Source organism: Alexandromys fortis, unplaced genomic scaffold (assembly GCF_014885135.2).
Source record: "Alexandromys fortis isolate MF-2015 unplaced genomic scaffold, M_Fortis_MF-2015_v1.1 scaffold_88, whole genome shotgun sequence".
Classification (NCBI taxonomy): domain Eukaryota; kingdom Metazoa; phylum Chordata; class Mammalia; order Rodentia; family Cricetidae; genus Alexandromys; species Alexandromys fortis.
In genome coordinates this window covers 70,624-90,081 of record NW_026067961.1, presented here as the reverse complement: position 1 = coordinate 90,081, position 19,458 = coordinate 70,624, and the positions used below count along the sequence as shown (strand labels likewise).

The 19,458-nt window shown below is 52.2% G+C and overlaps 1 protein-coding gene across 2 annotated transcripts in view; it reads right to left on the bottom strand.

The window, feature by feature from the left end:
- Prkcz (protein kinase C zeta) overlaps nucleotides 1-19,458 on the bottom strand; it is a 101,686-nt gene that overhangs the window by 11,611 nt on the left and 70,617 nt on the right. For both annotated transcript variants that reach the window (XM_050153142.1, XM_050153141.1), the window contains exons 6-12: nucleotides 19,230-19,311; nucleotides 17,653-17,705; nucleotides 16,637-16,825; nucleotides 13,879-13,976; nucleotides 2,023-2,109; nucleotides 399-534; nucleotides 159-246 (exon numbers count right to left, since the gene is read on the bottom strand). In XM_050153142.1, the coding sequence (XP_050009099.1) occupies nucleotides 159-246; nucleotides 399-534; nucleotides 2,023-2,109; nucleotides 13,879-13,976; nucleotides 16,637-16,825; nucleotides 17,653-17,705; nucleotides 19,230-19,311 (733 nt within the window). The remainder of the gene's footprint in view (nucleotides 1-158; nucleotides 247-398; nucleotides 535-2,022; nucleotides 2,110-13,878; nucleotides 13,977-16,636; nucleotides 16,826-17,652; nucleotides 17,706-19,229; nucleotides 19,312-19,458) is intronic.

Here is a 19,458-nt window from a genome sequence, read left to right as displayed (position 1 = left end):
GGGGTGTGGTGTGTCGTCTCTGGGTGTCACATGGCTATAGCGCTCTCCCTGCCTATTGTTGACAGGGCGGGTTCCTGCTCCGGGTGAACATCGCCAGGTGGCAGCAACTTCCGTAGCGTGTCTGCCTACATTTACCTCCTATGGGCCCCTGTACTCACCGTATTCTTCTCCTCGCAGGATTTCGGGGGCAATATAGTTCGGGGTTCCACAGAAGGTGCTTGTTGTGTCGCCGGGGCCTAGGCCCTCCTGTGAGGACACAGTTATCAGGAGGGCGACCCTCGTGTGCAGTGGCGCCCCTTAGGAGTGACCGGTTACGGGCAGGGGTGCCTTGGCTGAGCTGTGCCCAGTCGGGATGACAAGGGCAGACAGGCAAGGCGGGGGACGGGCGGGGCGGGCACCTTGCACATGCCGTAGTCCGTCAGCTTAATGTGTCCGTCAGCATCAAGGAGGACGTTGTCCAGTTTCAGGTCCCGGTAGATGATCCCTCTCTCATGTAGGAAGTTGAGAGCAATACAGATCTCAGCAGCATAGAACCTGAGGTGGGGGCATTCTGCAGTGAGCAGAGGGACTGTGGCAGCCAGCCAGCCAGGGAGCTGGCACACACAGAGCCCCACAATGCATCCTGGTCACCAGGGAAATGCAAATTTAAATTATAGTGGGAGTCTACCTCCTAGCCACCAGAATGTCTATTTAACACGACCAGAGTTAAGTGGTGAGGACGTAGGAAGCTGGAGCCCTGAGTACCACTGTATGGATTCACTGAATGAAAAATGTGACCCTCAGAACATGAAAACTGGGGCTGAGTGCCACTCGATGGGAAAGCTCCTACCTAGCTTCATCAGTATGGTATCCAGCACCAAAACAATCATGAAAAAGAGAGAGAAGACATGCTAAATACCTCTACTACTGCACATGTGTCCAGGGCTGGAGACAGCAGAGGACCAATAAGAACAATGTATATGTGAAAAATGCCATTATGAAGTCTATTACTTTGTATGCTAACTTAAAAAACCGAAAGTAAAAAAAAAAAAGAATTGTAAGCAGGGCCTTAAACACGTATGTTTAATACCTATGTCCACAGCGACCCTATTCATAAAGAATAAAATGCGGAAGCAAGCACTGACGGGGGAGTGGACAGAGGACACGTGGGTGGGGAAGGATGGCTCATGGCTGCAAGTCTGAGGCCCGTCTAGGTAACAGGAGAAAGAGATGGCTACACAGTGAATCACCACGGAGACATTGTATCCAGTCATATAGAAAGACAGGTAGCCTGAGATTCCTCTCAGGGAGGACTCTGGACTCAGACAGAGGGAGGGAGGTGCCAGGGCTGGGGATCAGGAGCCTGGGAAGTCACAGGTAGGGTACAGGTTCCGTTGTGGGAGATAAAGAGGGGCTCTGTGCATGGCGGCTGTGTGGCGGTGTGGTCAGCTTTACGGCTCTGAACTACCCATATACTTAAAATGTCTGAAATGGTAACATCAATGCTGTGTGCATTTTACCATGAGTTTTATAAAAGGCAAGTGGACAGGCAATAAATGGCTGCTGCTTCTGCCCACTTCCCTCGGAGGGAACCTAGGTGGTGATATACAGGACTTCATGGGGGGATAACTAAGGTGGATAAGAAGGGGCCACCCAAATTTAAATCTCCCCAGCCTTCCTTCAAGGCCTGGGCTGCAGGGGAGGTACCAGGACAGTGGGCTGGATGGCGACCGTCCAAGGCCAGAAGCAGGACCAGTGAGACCTGCTATGCTCTGCCACTGAGAGAGTGTTGGGACTTAACAGAGGGAGAAGGACAATGCCAAGATGTCACGACTGTGAAAACAGCCCAGAGGGCCTGCTCTCCTGAGTGGGGGCTTCTGCTCAAGGTCTGGGAGGGGTCAGCTTCCCCAGAGGTTCGGGAATCCCTTACACCACGGCAAAGTCCCATCTTTGCCACCTTCTGCCCAAACTCCACCCTGCTCTTTTCACTGCTGGCATGAGGGGGGGTTCCGCAGGCCACGCTCTCCGTGGACCTGGACCCACCTGGCGTGCTCCTCTGGTAGCTTCCTCTGCCTCTGCATGTGGAACATGAGGTCCCCGCCGTTGACGTATTCTATGACCAGGAACAACCTGGGAGGAGAGAAAGGCAAAGGATCAGGGACCGAAACTGCCCTGAAGCCGTGCTAGGTTCACTCCAGTCAAAGGCACCAGCAAGGTGGCCAGAGTGAGTGGAACCTCCACAGGGGGTCCCTTCTGGGTGCTAGCCTGCTGCCTCTCAGGGTGATCCCTAAGTACCTACGGCAAGGGGGTGCGGGCCACCTGGGAGCTTAGGGGGTCAGCAGGAAAAAACCTAGGGTGAAAGGGAAGGTGAGGCTGAGTTTGGCATTTGGATCGCTGAGGCATGAGGCATGGGTTCAGATCCTGACATCTGGGGTCCAAAACCATGTTGGATGTGAGTTTATCACAGATACTAAGGTAGGACACTGTTTTCACGAAAGAAGAAAGAGACTTAGGTATTTGTTTGCCTATCATTTGTCTCTGTTTTCCCAATGGTGTTAGGTCTGTTTTAGGGTGCACGCACACACAAAAAGGCAGAGATGTGGCAGTCCCTGGGGTTAGGGATGGATGAGCAGGTGACCAAAGAAGGAGCAGAGGACTAATGGAGCCTGAGGTAAGGAAAGAGCAAAAAGCTGGGGGCCGTCCTGGAGGTGGGACAAGTCTGGCTCAGATGGTCTAAGGGCACCCATGGGGCAGGTGTGGAAATGTATCAGGGGACATGGCTTAGGGGTTGGCTGCTCTAGTCTCTGGATGCGGAAGGACCTCAGCAACGTGTAAATGGGCAGGGCCAGGAACCACAGAGTTGCCTGTCCACCTGGTGAGAGAGGGTCAGCGTGGGTCAGGGAGGAGAGTGAGGAGAAGCCAGGCTGAGTTGAACGGATCCACCAGTAGCTGGACACGGGGAAGATGGACAAGAATGGGCTTGCCTCACGGGTGCAGCCTGGCCGCTGGGGGCTGTAGGTAAGAGGAAGGGCAGCAGGGGTCAGGCAGAGGTCAGGACCCAGCACACGGCCCTCACGTCTCCTCACACTGGCCATGTGTTTTCTTTCACTAATGAGATCTTTGCTGCATTTAATAAGACTTAATTTTCAAAATCCAATTCACAATAATTTCCCGAGATGCCCCGCTGAGGGCACCTTGGGGACATCTGGGCTGGCAGCTCACATGTGCCTGGACTGTTTATCTACAGTCTGCGGATCACGGTTTGGAGGCCCACCAGCAGAGGGTGGGAGCCAGTGTTGGAAGGAACAAGCAAACCCTTCACCTCCTGGCTCCTGTGACTCTGCTGGGGGCAGATGCCTGCATTCAGCCTCCAAAGCTCGGGCAGGGAAGATGGAAAAACCGACATGGCAAGTTAAACGGTGATAAACCATTCGCCAAATTTCAACTTACATACTTAGATGAGAAACAATTCCTAATATGTGGAAATCAGAACAAAAGACCTCGGCACCAGATGAGGAGCGATATAGTTCCCCTAAGTCAGCCCTAGATGTCCTGGTCCCAAAGAAAACCTAGCATGCTTGTGTTAGGGCTGAGGACACCTCCTTCCTCCAATCATACTCAATATTCCAGCCTCTATGGAAGGCTTTTCAGTCTTCTATGAAACCCCTTGCTTTGCCCCTGGGGATTCACAGGCCTGCTGCAGACTACTTTGAAAGTAAAGTTTTACTGAAACATTGTCATACTGTTTATGTATATAGTCGGGCTCTTGGTATTTCCGGGGAACTGATTGCATGACCCTCTTCAATGGCAAAATCACTGTTGCTCAAGCCTTGTATGTAAAATGGACCCTCTGCTACAGTGTAAATCGGTCTGCATTGCTCACAACCCTCAACACAATGAGAAAACCATGCGAATTGTTACCTTGTATTGTTAGGGAATAAAGACAAGGGAAGTCAGAACCTGACCTAGGGTGCGGGTTCAGCAGTAGCATGTTGCCCAGCGTGTGTGGAGCCATAGCTCCACCCCAGCATCACATGTGCCAGCACATGTTCAACACAGACAGACGCTCCCCACAGGGACTTCTGACACTGCGGCTGAAGCTGCAGAGGAGAACCCACGGAACACGGCAGAACCAGTGCAGGCCAACTGCGGCAGAACCAGTGCAGGCCAACTGCGGCAGCTTTTCTGTTGCTGTTCACAAAGGCAAAGGTGTTTGTGCTCTGGCCCTTAGAGAGGCAGCCTCCCTGGTGCAGACAAGCAGGGCATGCAACCCTGAGCCGCAAAGAAGCGTTCAAGTGCCTCCAAGTGTCAACTCTCAGAACCATCATGGCACCATGGGAGGTGGGTCCCGTGACGCTTATCAGACTCTGCAAGACGCCTAACATCTCAAAACTAGTCGGAGGGATCTCCTCCAGACTCTCTGGACGACCACAAAGCACAGCATGAATGTTTTTTCCCCCTACCAGGAATTGCAAACTTAACGGGTCCAGCCATCAGGGAGGGGCCGAGCCTTTCCTTTGGGCGCCAACACTTCTAGCAGACATTGGTGATAATGGCATCCCATAATAGGGAGAAACTTCAGTTGCTTCCAGGAAACACAGGCAAACATCCTAGCCTGGAGGATGTTAAGCCCCCAAAAAGCGGAAAGGCAGAATCTCTGTCTAGGGAGGGCATGGTGGATTTCTGTCTCTGTATCGGGGCTGTGTCTCTCTTCCTTCCCTCCCTCTCGAGGAACTCACAACACAGACCAAGACGCTCTCTCTGGGCTCCTGAGTGCTGAGATTACAGGTGTACACCACAAAGCCTAACTTTCTTTCGTCTATTTGGCGGGGTGTATGTGGTATTTCTAGGGGTGCACTGTCAACAACATGCATGTGAGGGCTGGGGACAACTTTCAGGGGTCGGTTCTCTCCCTCTACCTAGGCTGTCAGAAGTGAGCAGATGCCTTAACCGCTAAGCCATCCTGCTGCCTCCCTGCCCCCTTCTTCCCGTTCCTGTCATAAAAGCAGCTGTGAAACTAAGGACTTTGGAGGGGACGGTTCTACAGACAAAACCTCAGTACTGTTTGTTCTCAACATTCTTTGCACAGCAGAAATCCCCAGGAGTACCGTGTGGACTGCCCCGTGGGCGACTTGGGTTGGTTTGGGTGTTTGTGGCTGTGACAACGCAAGGTCCTATCTGCTCCCACAACTTGCTCTGTGTGCCTGGCAGGTACTTCCTGCACCAAGTTCCTCAGCCTCAGATGCTGTCTTGGGTCACAGCTATGTTTCTCAGTCAGGTTGAGGTCAACACCTGAACACAGGCATCTGTCACTGTCTACAGCCCCTTGGTCACACAGACACACCAATCCTCAAGGGAGACGTATTAGGATGGGCAGGGGTCTGTTGAGGGCATGGCCCTCAACACTCTACAGTCAGATCCCTAACGCTTTTAAGGCCACACTGCTGTAGGAAGGAAGCAAGTAATGGCTCAGATGGTGGATATTATCACTTATTCTTAGCAAAACGTGTAAAAGTTACTAACACCCAGTAGAAACGGATCTGTCCGCACAAGCAGATGGAGGAAAGGTATAAAGAGAAGCAGTAAGCGCCCGGAACCCCAGGCCAGAGAGAGTTGCAGAGTTACAGGCAGGAGCCAAGTCCACTGCTCCCCTCACCAGGAGAGGACCCAGATGGGACCCTGTGAGGACCCCTGTTCTCCAGCAACCTAAGCACCCAGCCCTGACTTGGTCTAGAGGGAAAAACTGATGGCACAAGGCAACATGGGTACAATCAAGAAGCACCTGGCTGGCTGTTTACTGCCTTGTGTTTTATTTGAATACAATCATGCACATTTTCTTCTTTTCTTCTTCCCTTCCTTCCTTCCTTCCTTCCTTCCTTCCTTCCTTCCTTCCTTCCTTCCTTTCTTCCTTCCCTCCATCCCGGTGGTGGGGAGTGGCTTAAAGTAGCCCAGGGAGGTCTTGAACTTTTGATCTGCCTCTGCCTCCAGACTGCTGAGATTACAACTACACACACCACCATGTCCCGCCATGCCACTTCTTAACATTTGTCTGTGGCTTTTGTGCCGGAACAAGCAGCCACAATGAAAACTATATGGTTGAGAAAGTGAAATCGGTCATGAGCCACAGCTGTCACCAAGTGACGTCACAGCCTAGCCTGTATAAGCTATGACAGTCAGGAACACACGTGTCTAATGACAAGTTCCCCAGATCACATTGCTGCTGTCAAGACACTGTGCTACGCTGATTAGTCATTTGAAAAAGGCTGCTAACTCTTGGTATAAATAGGAACAGCGATACAAAAGTTTCAAGAGCCCACACTCTATGGAGAACCCATTTGTTTCCAAAACTATGAGGTAAATTCTGCCATTTTCCTGATTATATGGAGAGAGACATAGGCACCAAAGGTTACACAGTCCTGATATCAGACAGTCTATTCACGGGGACCTCATTTCAAGGTCCTGCCTCTGTCCCCAACAGATGAGCCATGCAGATGATAGAGCAAGGGCAAGGGGGAGTGGGACGTGGAGTGTCAGCCTAGAATCCAGCTGGTGTCGCAGAGAACAAGAGCCCTAGAGAACAGAGGTGAGGCTCAAACTCCTGCCACACCAAAGACAACCCCCGAAGAGCGTAGTGGGAAGGAGAAGTCAGATTCCAGTTCCCTGGCCCAGACAAAGCTCTGTGTTCCAAGAGAGATGTGGACAGACAAGGAAACCTGAAACGTCTGATCCAACAAGAGGATTTTTATCTTGTGCAAAGAAACCTAGCAGGGTGGAGAGGGGGCAAACTGACTTAGACCTCTACAGGGACAGATGCAGGCAGAGCGTGCCGTGAACTGTGACTCAGAGGGGCTGGTATCCTCAACACCACAGGATATAAGACACATACTCTTCCCAGGGTCAGAAACAGCGTTCGACAGAGAAACTGAGGGACAGGAGAAAGCAACCAAATGGCTGGGGAGAAAGCCGCCATTTAGAAACCCCCCAAATAGTAACAGGGGCAAAGGCACTGAGGGAAATTCACGAGGTAATCCTGGGCCTGTGGTTCAGAGAGTGCTCACCTGTCATGTACGAGACTCTGGCCTCTCAACCCAGTACCAAAAAGGGATGGGGAGGGTGTTGGCTGGAAAGGTGATTTACTGATTATGAGTATATACTGCTTGTGCACAGGACCCAAGTTCAGTTCCCAGCACCCACATCAGGTGGCTCACAGCCTCTATAACTCCTGCTCCACAGAATCTGCTGCCCTCTGCTGGTACCTGTTATGTGTATATACACACACTCACACACACACACACACATCTTAAAAGCAGTTGTAGCTGATAATTGCCATTATTTAAGATTTTCTAAACAATAAAATATTGAACCCAATAAAGATTGCCTAAGGAAACTATAGATCAGTTATACATCACTATAGATAGCAATGAAAAAATCCTTAACAGCAGCAAAGTTTGAAAGCATGTCAGACTAATACCGGGCATGGCTGCCTCTGAGCATCCAGGGACAGCCTAGCATCGGGGTCATTTTAGCAGTGTTTAGGTGACACAATTCATTTCAGGAGGCCCCAGGGAGTAAAAATTCAGCCATCTTCAGAACTGGTGACCTTCCAAGGAAATATGCATTCTTTTTCTTTTGCGGGGGACTCCTTTTCATGTGTATCCATATGTGATGTGTTTATCCATGTGTACACATGCTTGCATATGTGTGGACACATGTGTGTTTAGAGATCTTAGATTGATGTTGAACGTCTTCCTCTATTCCTCTTCCGCCTTATTCACTAAGGTAGGGTCTCTCAATCAAACCCAGATTTCACTGATTGACACTGCTCCTGCTGGGTCTCTCAGTCAAACCCAGATTTCACTGGTGGATACTGCTCCTGTTGCTAGCCAGCCTGCTTCGGCCAAGGCTTGAACTGGAATTGCAGGTGAACGGCCCCAGTCACCCAGCATTTACATGGGTTTTGGGGATCCAAACTTCAGTCCTCTTGGCCTGTGCAGCTTTAACTGCTGAGCCATCTCCTCAGCCTATAATGTTCTCCTGACAGGACATAATCTCCCTGACAAGATATAACCACCTTTCTGAGCCGTTCACAGGTTCCTCTTCTTGCCAACACTGCCCTCTTAGTGTCTCTAGAACATTCTACCACCTGCAGGACTTCAGGTGGCTGGGTCTAGGATCGGAGCCGCAGCTCTCCTGGGAACCAGAGCCTGGAGCAACAGCCGAGAGTGGAGCTCGCTATTGTCCGTTCCAGTCTCACACTCGGTGAGCACCTCTCATCCCCTTTCTGTCTGTCTTTCTCGGTTGTTTTTCTGATGGCATGTGACTGATGCTTGTGGCTAGCACTGTACCGTCTTAGTATTCTACCCTGGCAGAGGACAGTGTTGTCTGTCATTCCTGCCAGGCACCTGGAAGGAGGAGAGCCCAGTTGGCATCAGCAGCCTGAGGGAGATGCCCTGTGGGGGAGGCAGTGTCTGCCACCCAAAATAAAAAAGTAGGGGGCGTGGAAGTCAACTCTGGCCTTTAGACACACACACACACACACACAAAGTCTACCAGCGTATACACACATACGCCCCCCACCCCACAAGAACTTCTATATCTGGGTGAGCCGCAATTCATCTGCCCTGGACCCAGGCCTGCCTAGTGGCCTGAGCTGTGTTCTACAGTAAGGGGCTGCTGGGGCTGCCCTAGAACCACTTCAGGGTTTGCGATTTTACGCTCTCAGCATCAAGGCTGACGTGGCTCCCACGCTCAGTTCCACGGCTGCCACTCAGCACTCGTTCTTTCTATTCTGGGCTCCGGTGTGAGTCACCCGCCCTCCCTTCCTCCCTCCCTCCCTCCCTCCCTCCCTCCCTCCCTCCCTCCCTCCCACAGCCTCTGAGTGATGCTTGCCCAGTTCACAGCAGTGTGGGCCCTGTCCCTCCAACTTGCAGGAGGAAGTGGTTCTGAGGGCTGGACCTGGTCCGCCCTGCCCACTGTCACTTCCTGGTTCTTATCACGACGACCTCATCTGCTCTGTCTCCCACACCCACTGGGCTTCTCTTTACATCCAGCTCAGCCCTGCCCAGGGATCACTGGGCTGCTTTGCTTACTCCTGGGGAGTTAGGTAGGCTCGAGTTGGGGGACTTCCTCCCTCTCCACTGTGGCACGGGATAGGTACCTGAGGCCCTGTGGCTGCTCAGTCCCAATGTGTCACCTAGCCAAGCTTTTCCTCCTTCCCAGGCATACCTGTGGACCCACAGGCATCTTTTCACTCCTATGTCCTCGTCTGGACGCCAATCTCTGTGCCCCCGCCTCCTGATACATCTATGACCTATTCCAGGGGGATTACTTCCTGATCTCCTAAGAGAAGAATCTCTCTCCTGCTTTTGCACCGTGGCTGATTTTATGTTATCCATAAATACACACAGAGGATCAAGTGGTATTTAATACCCAGAAGCCACTTTAGGCAGAACGAGTTTCCTCAAGTATGGAAGACAAGATACCTTTGGGGAGCTTCTCTAAGAACAAACAGTGAGCAGGTCTGTCCTTCCTTAAAAGTAAGAGCTGGGTGGCAGCAAGAGGCTTGCAGAGCAAGCCTGGTGACCTGAGTTTGAACCCCACAACCCACATAAAGGTAAACGGAAAGAAACAACTCTCTAGAATTGTCCTCTGACTTCCAGACAGGCTGGCACACCCCTCCTCCCACACACAATGGTAATAAAAAACTCCACAACAGGCCAAGGAACTTTTTTTTTTTTTTTTGGTGCTCAGGACTGAACCTAAGGCTCTGCACATGTTAAACCTAAGCTCAGCTGGGCGGTGGTGGCGCACTCCTTTAATCCCAGCACTCGGGAGGCAGAGGTAGGTGGATCTCTGTGAGTTTGAGGCCAGCCTGGTCTACAGGGTGAGTTCCAGGATAGGTAGGACCCTTACACAGAGAAACCCTGCCTTGAAAAACAAAACGACAAAACAAAAACACACACACACAAAAAACCCTATTCTCTGTCTCGAGCAAGTCTGTAGCCAGCAACAGACACTCCAGTGGCAGCCTGCATCCCTGTCCCCAGGCCACACTTAAACTGGGGGCACATACCAAAGGGTTTAAAAGGCGGCTTTTTCGGTTGCCATTTTTCCTGGAATAGTGCCAGCTGAAAGGATTTCCCTGTTTTTAAGAGGTTTTGTGGCAGATTTTTAATTTTGGTTACTGTTGAAAAAAACCATGGAGCCACGGGGTATGGTTCCTCACACACAGATGCTTAGTGTTACAAATTCTCCATCCTTGTAACCCGCGTTACACACATCCTGGAAGAAGAGCTGGCCTATGAGAGCAGGGGTTCCGTGAGGCCCACCAGAACAGGCACCACTAGATTGGAAGGGAAGAAAGAAATCCTTATCCCTCGATCCCCCAAGCCTGAAGAGGCCTCTTTATAATCACCAGGCACATGTGGAAACCATTGTCTTTTATTTACTAGATTTCCACTCGCGGCTGCCAGCGAGCGCTCATGCGCATCCTGTCGGGAGTTTCATTGGTTTCCTGTTGTGTGTGATCTGCCGGGATGCAGAACACACTGACATTCATCCAGCCCCTAGCAACAGGCTCGGCGAGACCTCAGGCTGACTTTCTGGGAGACGTCTTTATAAGCCGCGTGGTCACGAGGTGGGTGAGGCAGGGCAAGCAGGCATCAGGTGTATCCCATACCCGACTGCAGGCACCAGATTTTGTTCCTGGAAGCTCTGCCTCACCTTGTGCCAGGTTCGGGAGGTCCTGTGGTCAGTGTCCCTGACTGAGGGAGAAGCTGGCTTCCCTTTCCGTGGGGCTGGCTCACAATGCTGCCACTGGCTTGTGCAAAAGACACAGCACCAACCGGGAGAAGGGCTTCCCACATCAAGTACCTTCCAGAACTTTCCAGCTTTGTTCCCAGAGGAAACACACGGAGTGTTTGCGCAGGGCAGGAACCAAGAACTAGGAAGGGTGGGCTTCGGCCTTGACTGACTGCTGTCAGCAAATCTTCAGGGCAGACCAAGTGAGGATAAGACATCTTAGGGGACCAGGAACTGTGTGGCTGGTGCTGTCTCTGATGCGTGTTTCTAGAGTTTTGTGGCCTGTGAGAGGCCAGTCTGTGAGAGGGGCTTCATGGCTAGCAACACGAAAGGTTTCCTAGACCTGCAAGTTAGGTCTGTTGAGTGAAGGAGCTTTGTCCACCCTGTTCTGAGCTGTCGTGGATCCGCTGACGTTCTAGCCGCCATTGTGCCAGGGCTGGCGGCAATGTCTTGCTGGTTCCCTTACAAGTCAGGAAATCTTGGTTTTGTTTGTTTTTTGAGACAGGGTCTTTCTGTGTAACAGCCCTGGATGTCCTGGAACTCAAACCTCTGTAGACCAGGCTGGCCTTGAACTCACAGAGATCCGCCTGCCTCTGCCTCTGGCGTTAAAGGTGTGTGCCACCACACCTGGCAACAAGTCATGAAATTTATAAGTGCATATTTTATGTTTGTACAGGAAACATGATTTTACCTTAAGTCTTCCCCACTCGGACCATCACGGTTTACTGACAGGCACCCAAACGCTGGAGGTAGAAAAACACATAGCAAGCCCTTCTCTGAGGGAGTTCACAGCAAGGGAGACATACATACATATACATCCGCTGAAGGTCAAAGCAGATGGACCCAAAGGAAAACACCACGGGAGAGATGCAAACCCTAAACAACCCAGGCCAGATGCTTCCAGGGCCAGTGAGAGAGCCAGTACAAAGAAACACGGGCAAAGAAACTTGACCGTAGTGCACGGGCATTACTCCTGGGACCAGGCCTTGCCGCTGTGGGTGCTGAAGCTGCTTATGGCCATTGTCCCGGCATCACTTTCTGCACTGAGGTGACCTGGGTGGAGCTGCTGGGACTCCCGAGCCCTAGAAATGCTGACTAGACCATACCAGTTCTTTGCGGTCTCACCCCTTGGGAGCTCCAAGGCTGGGCTGGGCTGGGCTGCCTTCCCTCAGGCTTGTTCCTACTCACAAGAGACGTGGTCAGGGCCAGGGCAGTGTGGAGACAGGGCCATCGGGGTGCACAAAGGGGACCATTGACTGCTGAGCCTTTTTGGTGGCTCTGGCTCGGGGGCGGTGATGGAACAGGGAGAAAGGGCTCTATGAGGCAAGGGCAGGGGATGACTCTGGAGTGCGGAGATGGGGCCTGGGCACAATGTCCTTTCTCTCATGCACAGGAAAACCAGTATTTCCTCCCAGTGGTGACTACAGAGTAATCAGAGCTGCCCCGGTCAGGAGAAAGATCTCAGACTTCCTACGCATGGCTTAGTTCCATACCATGGAAGTAACAGTGTGGGGAGCTCAGGGCCTGGGCATCCTGAGGCAGCTGTGGCCAGGCTTCAAGCAGGAGAAAGGAAAGAATCTCAGACACATTCAGGAGTGAGAAGCAGGGGGGTGACAACAGAATTCCCAACAGGCAACAGGAACGCCACCAGTCACAATGGACGTAACTTATACCCAACCGGTCTGGGAGAAGACCAGTTCAGTCCAGGGCTTCTCAGATAGAATCACACCAAAGGCCAAAGCTGGGGAACTCGAACTACAAATTGGTCCCTACAAAATGTGCCCTACGGCTGGGCAGTGATGGTACATGCCAGCACTCAGGAGGCAGAGGCAGGCGGGGTCTCTGTGAGTATGAGGCCAGCCTGGTCTACAGAGCGAGTTCTAAGACAGGCTCCATAGCTACAGAAAACAAAAACACACAAACAAAAAGTGCCCTATGTAGGCAGTATGGCTCATTGTGCCAACTGCACACAGCGAGGGCTTCAGCTTATGATTTTATATTAACTGTGCTGACCTAGGTAAGCAGTATCTGTGAGTGTATTTCTTAGCATGTTTCTATGTCACATGTGAAAACACAGAATAAGCAAAGCAGAGGTCCTTCCCAGAGTGGGGGAGGTGGGAATCAGTGAACACCCATCCCCAGGGCTGAGGGGCTGGGCAGTCTGTCCTGGCCCTCCATAGCTGGCTTTCCTGGTCTCAGGTGCACGGTCCATGACAAGAATACTTCTAGATCAGGACCTTTGGCCTTAATAACCAGTTTGATAAAACAGTGAGACGGTTCACTGCCGGAGGGCTGGAACAATGATCTGAGATCTGTGTCTAGCTTCTTCTGGAGTTTGCCTTAAGCACCATTTCCCCTTTGCCCAGTTGGTTTTTAGATCAGATTTTATTATTTAGCTCAGGCTGGCCTCAAACTCATAATCCTCCTGCCTCTGTTTTCTAAGAGTCACATCTGGCTCAGCTTTGCCAGTTTTTATCCTTTTGGTTCGATAAATCCTTGCCTTGAGCAGGGGCTGCAAAGCCCCCACGGAGTCCTGCTAGCGACAGACCAAGCGGGGGACGGCTGCAGGGACATGGTGGATAAACACGTTAGTCCAAGTCAGCTGGTCCCCGGATTCTCCACAGCGCACGGCTGTGCTCTTAGGCCACAGAAGCTCAAACATTTTTAAAGCAGCAGAATTTCAGCATATATCGTAAAGCTCAGAAGTGACACCTGAAGTGCCAAGTAGTGCATGTCTCTGCTCGGCGAGCAGCAGCACAGGATATCCGCGATTGCTCCGGCACCCTGCGTCGGACCTACGACCTGCACTTGGTAGGGTGCCTTCGAGAAGGTCCCACGAATGGTGTCACATATACTCGGAGGCGTGAAGTCTACTGAACATAACGCCGACTAATGGGAACCACAAAGTAAGTACGATGACCTAAAAACAACCCACGCTCGTGGTTGGAGGAGGCCCGTGCGGGACACCTGGGACTGCACCTGTGCGGGACACCTGGGACTGCACCTGTGCGGGACACCTGGGACTGCAGTTCAGCTTGGCATCTGGGGGGGGTCCGTATCAGAAAGCAGCAGAACCTAAGGAAACCCGTTCCTCCTTACCGGCTTGTTGTCTGGAAACAGGAGTGTAAGCCAACCAGGAAGGGGTTGCTGGATGCCTGCTCAAACACGTGCTTCTCGGTCTGCACCCAGTCAATATCCTGAAACAGAGACCAAGCAGCGCCAGTGAGGCTCCTGAGTGCCGCACGGGGTGCCCTGGAGAAGGCAGGGGCGAGACGGGAAAGGATTTCTTCTCTGAGGTCGAGAAGACAGTTTGCAGGTGGAGAAGAAATGCATCACAAGCAGGTGTGGTGGCTCACACCTGTGGTCCCAGCACTGAGGCAGGTAAGGCAGGAAGATTGTTGCAAGTTCAATACCAGCTTGGGCTATACAGTAAGTTCCTAGGCAGCCTGCAGTCTGAGAGAGAATGATGCTGTCTCAAACAAGCAAAACAAAACAAAAAAATACCAAGCTATCACCATCACTACCATCATCCACCCTGTAATCCTCATCCTGACACCATTGTCCCTTAGGGTCATCGCTACCATCACCACCATCACCCACCCATCCCCGCTTCTGTCATCACCATCATCGCCATCTCCATGGCACCTCCATCAGCCTCCCCCGCCTCAAGATGCTTGCTGGGGTTGGCTCTCCATACCCTGGCTTGTGTTCCCCATCAAAGTTATTGAAAGGTTGTTTCGTAATCAATTAGGACACACCGAAGGAAGGAAGACTAAGGAGGATTCCTAAGGCCCACGGTCACCGAGTCTGCAGACAAGCCGCAGTTAGGTCCGGGGCTCAGCTGCTGCCACAGGGCCACCTCCTCCAGCTCTGTGCAGCTCGGTGGGATTCTGCAAGGTCTGAGACTACAGCTTGGCTCCACCACTGCCCCAGGGAACAGAGTGGGGTGAGGCTCCCAAGCCCATCTTGATATGCAGAAAAGGGAGAAGGTAGAGACATGTTCAAATAGTGCTGTCTTCACTGGAAGGTTTTTGGAAAAGAAGACAAGCATCCAATTAGTGGGCTGGAGACAGCCATGGTATGCCCTCTGTTGCTCCTGATCCCTAGAAGCTAAAGCATGAATATCAAAAACCCGGAGATAGACAGATATTGGGGTTCAAGCTGACGATCAGAAGAGCAAAGCAGCCAGGCCACTAGAGTGTCTCAGTCTGCAGTCACTCTGAGAACAGGATCGCCCCTCTATTTGTCCAAGTCTTGGTAGCAGTAAGAACTCTCTAGTGGTTGGCTGCTTTGCTTTTCTGATCCTCAGCTTGAACCCCAACATCTATCTCTGGGCTTTTATTATTTGTGCTACAAGGAGCTCCTCCTGGTGGAACAGCTTCGGCCTTTCTCCACGCAGAAGACACCTAGGCATACTTCGTCCCGACTCTAGACCTGCTCACCCTGTGGCTACCCGACCTGATTGTCACACTCAGGCAGCCCACCCAGATTCCTGGGTGGAAACCCAGCGGGTTGGCTGTCTTGCACCTCTCCCAAGCCTGGGCCACCCTGCCCCAGTGGCTACCCGACCTGTCACAGGCAGCCCACCCAGATTCCTGGGTGGAAACCCAGCGGGTTGGCTGTCTTCCACCTCTCCCAAGCCTGGGCCACCCTGCCCCAGAAGCATTACTATAGGCTCTAATGAACACCTGGCACCATGCGGGGCTGACGCTGCAGCACAAAAAGAGGGGGCTTGACAGCAGCTCGGCAGGGAACAAGCTGGAAGGGCACCGGGAGAACCAATGCATTAGGAGATGATTTTATTTGAAACCAGCCAAGCCTTGGCAAACCAGCACTGCATAACAATGCCTGGGGCCAGGCGGGACAAAGCTGGTGAGTTCCCCTGGAGAGAAGCTGCTGAGGGGCTGTGTGTCCCAGGAGCCTCAGCTCTGTGCAAGCAGAGACCAGGTTCAAGGACACCAGGAGCCACTGGGTGTTTGCCAATGGGGGACTCGAGGGAGCTCAGGCCTTGTTCAGGTCCCAGACAAAGCAACCTGGGAAAGGCAAGACACTTGGGAAGCAGTGGCTACGGTGCAGCCAGGGGCAAAGGTGACTCAAGAAGAGAACCAGTTTTAGCTCAGGAGGGTAAGGCTCAGGAGGGAGAGGTGACACCTGGTGGTGAGGACAGGCTTAAGTCATGGGGACACCCACTCACTCAGCAGTTCAGCATCCAGGGACACAGGGACAACCTGACGGGCTGTTGTAGCACAAATAATAAAAACTCAGGGGCAGATATTGGGTTCAACCTGAAGATCAGAAAAGCAAAGCGGCCAGGCCACTAGAGAGGTCTCACCTCTCTGACATCTTCAGACTGAAAGAGAGCGAGTGCCTGTCGTATCCCACCTTACACCTCTCTAGTGCGGGGATTAAAGGTGTGCACCACCACTGCCTGGCTTGTATGGTTGACCAGTGTGGCTGTTTTACGCTCTGATCTTCAGGCAAGCTTTATTTAGTAAAACACAAGTTAAATATCACTACAGGCTGTGCACTGTACAAATGCACCCTTCACATGCAAGTCAGCAAGAGTTGCTGCAAGTCAAGGCCACAGTGGGTACTCACACACGTACTGGGAGGGAAGGGCACACAGTGGGTACTCACATACGTACTGGCAGGGAAAGGCACACAGTGGGTACTCACACACATACTGGGAGGGAAACAACAAAGTCAGAAAGTAAGTGTTGGTGAAGATGGAAGATGGAGCCCTGTGTCCCACTGGCAGGAACATAAAATGATACAACCATGTTGGACACAGTTTGGGAATTTCTCCAGAAACTGCACCCAGAATTACCACGCGACTCTCTGGTGGGCTCGCACTCACCTCGTCATCATGGACTAGTTCCTTCTTCACCACCTTCATAGCATAGATCTGGTCGTTCTTCTTCAGCCGCACCAGGAGGACCTTGGCATAGCTCCCACGCCCGATAACTCTGATGAGGTCGAAGTCCTGCAGCCCCAGCCCCTGAGAGATTTTGATCCCATCTACCCCGTCGATGACAGGCTTAAGGTCCTAGGGAGACCAGAGAGGGCAGGGGACACCATTGGCCAGAATCCAAGAATTGTTCACCCTCACACGGAAGGCGGCAAGGCCTATTCTTCAGCGTGGAGCCAGGCCCATGCTCCAGCACCTGGTCCCATCTAACTCTGGTTAGAACAACTAGAGCCAAGACCGTGGGCTTCTAAGAGAAAACCAGAAACATAGCTGTGCCTCCGTGAGGGTTCTAGGGGACGCGGGGGCTGTTCACTAGGTGAGGCTATTTAGGCTGTGAACCTGGGCGTGTTCTGTAAGAGTAGGAAGTTCAGTGACCTGGCTCCATGAGGATGGGAGAGTGGGGACTTGCTTCAGGAGTGGAAGGGAAGCAGCATGTGTTCCATGAGGCTGGGGCGGGTGGAGAAAACAGAGCCCATGGCCCCACTTGGTTCAGTGAGGGAGGGGCAGAGAGGGTGGGGCCTGTTCTGTGAGGTGATCAGCAAAGGCTGTGAGCACAATATGTTCTTCTGCTACCCCAAACAGATTCATCCCCAGAGCTGCAGGTATGAGGCTGGACAGAGACAGATGGAGCCCCGTGAGTCAGATTCCAGGAAAAGGTCTGACTGAGGGAGCAGCTGAGGGCTTGCCAGACCAGGAAGGACAAAGGAAGCCACAAAGAGGGGCAGCTTAGGAGCAGACAAAAGTGTGGCGAATTCATGACTGTCATCAGGCCATTGGTCTCATTGGAGCCCAGCTCAGGAACTTCCTAATATCCCTCGGCCATACTGAAATCCATGTAACTGCCCCAGGAGCAAACTAACAGGCTTCCTGAAAAGACCCCGGCAACACTAATTTTATTCACTTACCTCAGAATCGTCTTTGATATTGTCATGTTTCCGAGATGAAGAAATATAAGCAACTAGGAAAGAGAAGGAAGGAAAGAAGGGTATTAAAAGGGTCACAGGAGCACAAGGACCCAGAGGACCCTCACCCCAGTGCAGGGAGCTGGGGCCTCAGACAGGACGGCAGCGCTCAGGGGCCAATCTGTCACACCAGACCCCAGCTTAAGGAGTGCTAGGCTGTGTGACCATGGGGGAGGGTAGGATACTGGGAAGAAGCCACAAGCTCCTTGGCTTAAGACGAGGTCACGGCCTGATAAATCCATCAGGCTGGAAGTCTTGGTGCTGAAAACACAGTGTGCACGGTTTAGAGCTGGGTGTTGTGGGGCGTGCCTGTACTCCTAGCACCTGGGAAGCTAAGCAGGAGGATCGTACAGGGTCACGTAGTAAGACTGTCTCAAACAGATAAAGGGGGCTGGAGACAGGAGGATCCCTAGCAACAACATATAAACATACACACACACTCTGTGTGCATACACATGTGCACACACACACAGAGAAAGAGAGAGTATTGAAGGAGGAGGAGCAAAAGAAGAAAATACATTCAATATACCATCTAATAATGACTGAACATATACCCACAGTGGAAATACGGATGTGTGGGTAGACTTCTGCACTACCGTAGAGTGTAAAATCATTGAACGTCTGGGACCATATGGAGGCACGAGGTTTTGGTGCATCATCTTCCAGTTCTTCTTAGGAGGGTGTGGATAGAGGGGACATAGGTCAGTTCACGGCAGAACGGGGGAGGGCAGACAATGGGTGGACGATGGATGGTGGTGAGGAAGGGATGGATACGTGGGAGGGGAAATGATAAATAGATGGACAGACGGATGATAGGCGGTTACAGGGATGAATAAGTGAGTGCTAGACATGATGGACAGGTGGACGAATAATGGGTAAGTAGAGAGCTGATGGACAGTGTGTGTGTGTGTGTGTGTGAGAGAGAGAGAATGATGGACGGATGGGTGGGTAGGTAGGAAGAGTACCTGAAGGAACAACCCCTCCCTCTCTCTCTCTCTCTCTCTCTCTCTCTCTCTCTCTCTCTCTCTCTCTCTTTCTCTCTCTCTCTGAGACGGGGTCTCACTATACAGCCCTGGCTGACCTGGAACTTGCCAGTAGACCAGGCTGGCTTTGAACTCATGAAAAAAATCCACTTGCCTTTGCCTCCCAAGTGCTTAGACTAAAGGCATATGTCACCGAACCTGACTTTTATTTTTTTTTTAAGCAGCTACGTGTCATACAGAGCCCACCTCCGTGGAGGTCAGCTCTGTGTGGTGCCCCGTGCGTGGAAGGTGCCTGGCCTGGGGGGTCACATATCAAGTACTGTGCAGAGCAACTGGAATCGGCACAGAGGAAGATGCTCTCAGCCTCAGGTTCCCAGCGATGAGGGGATTACTGCCCAGCAGCTACCAGGGAAGGCCAGCAGCCTGGGGACAGAGGGGTGGCTGCCTGCAGTGCAGCTTCCCAGCCCAGCCCACCCGCACTGACTGTCGGAGAGCAGGAAGAGGGGGACCCGCTCAGCTGGGGAAAGGGACACCTACTTCCATCGGTTTCCTCTGAAGGAAGGTCTACACCATCGTTCTTGTCATCTACTGGAGGCTCTTGGGAAGGCATGACAGAATCCTGCAAGAAAACGGCGGTGTTGGAGTGACGGGGCAGGAGTTACAACCCCGCTTTGATGTCATGACTACAAACGGCACCGTTGTGCGTGCGAGTGTGTGGGTGTGGGTGTGCGTGCGTGTATTTGTACACACAATGTCTGCCACCTGT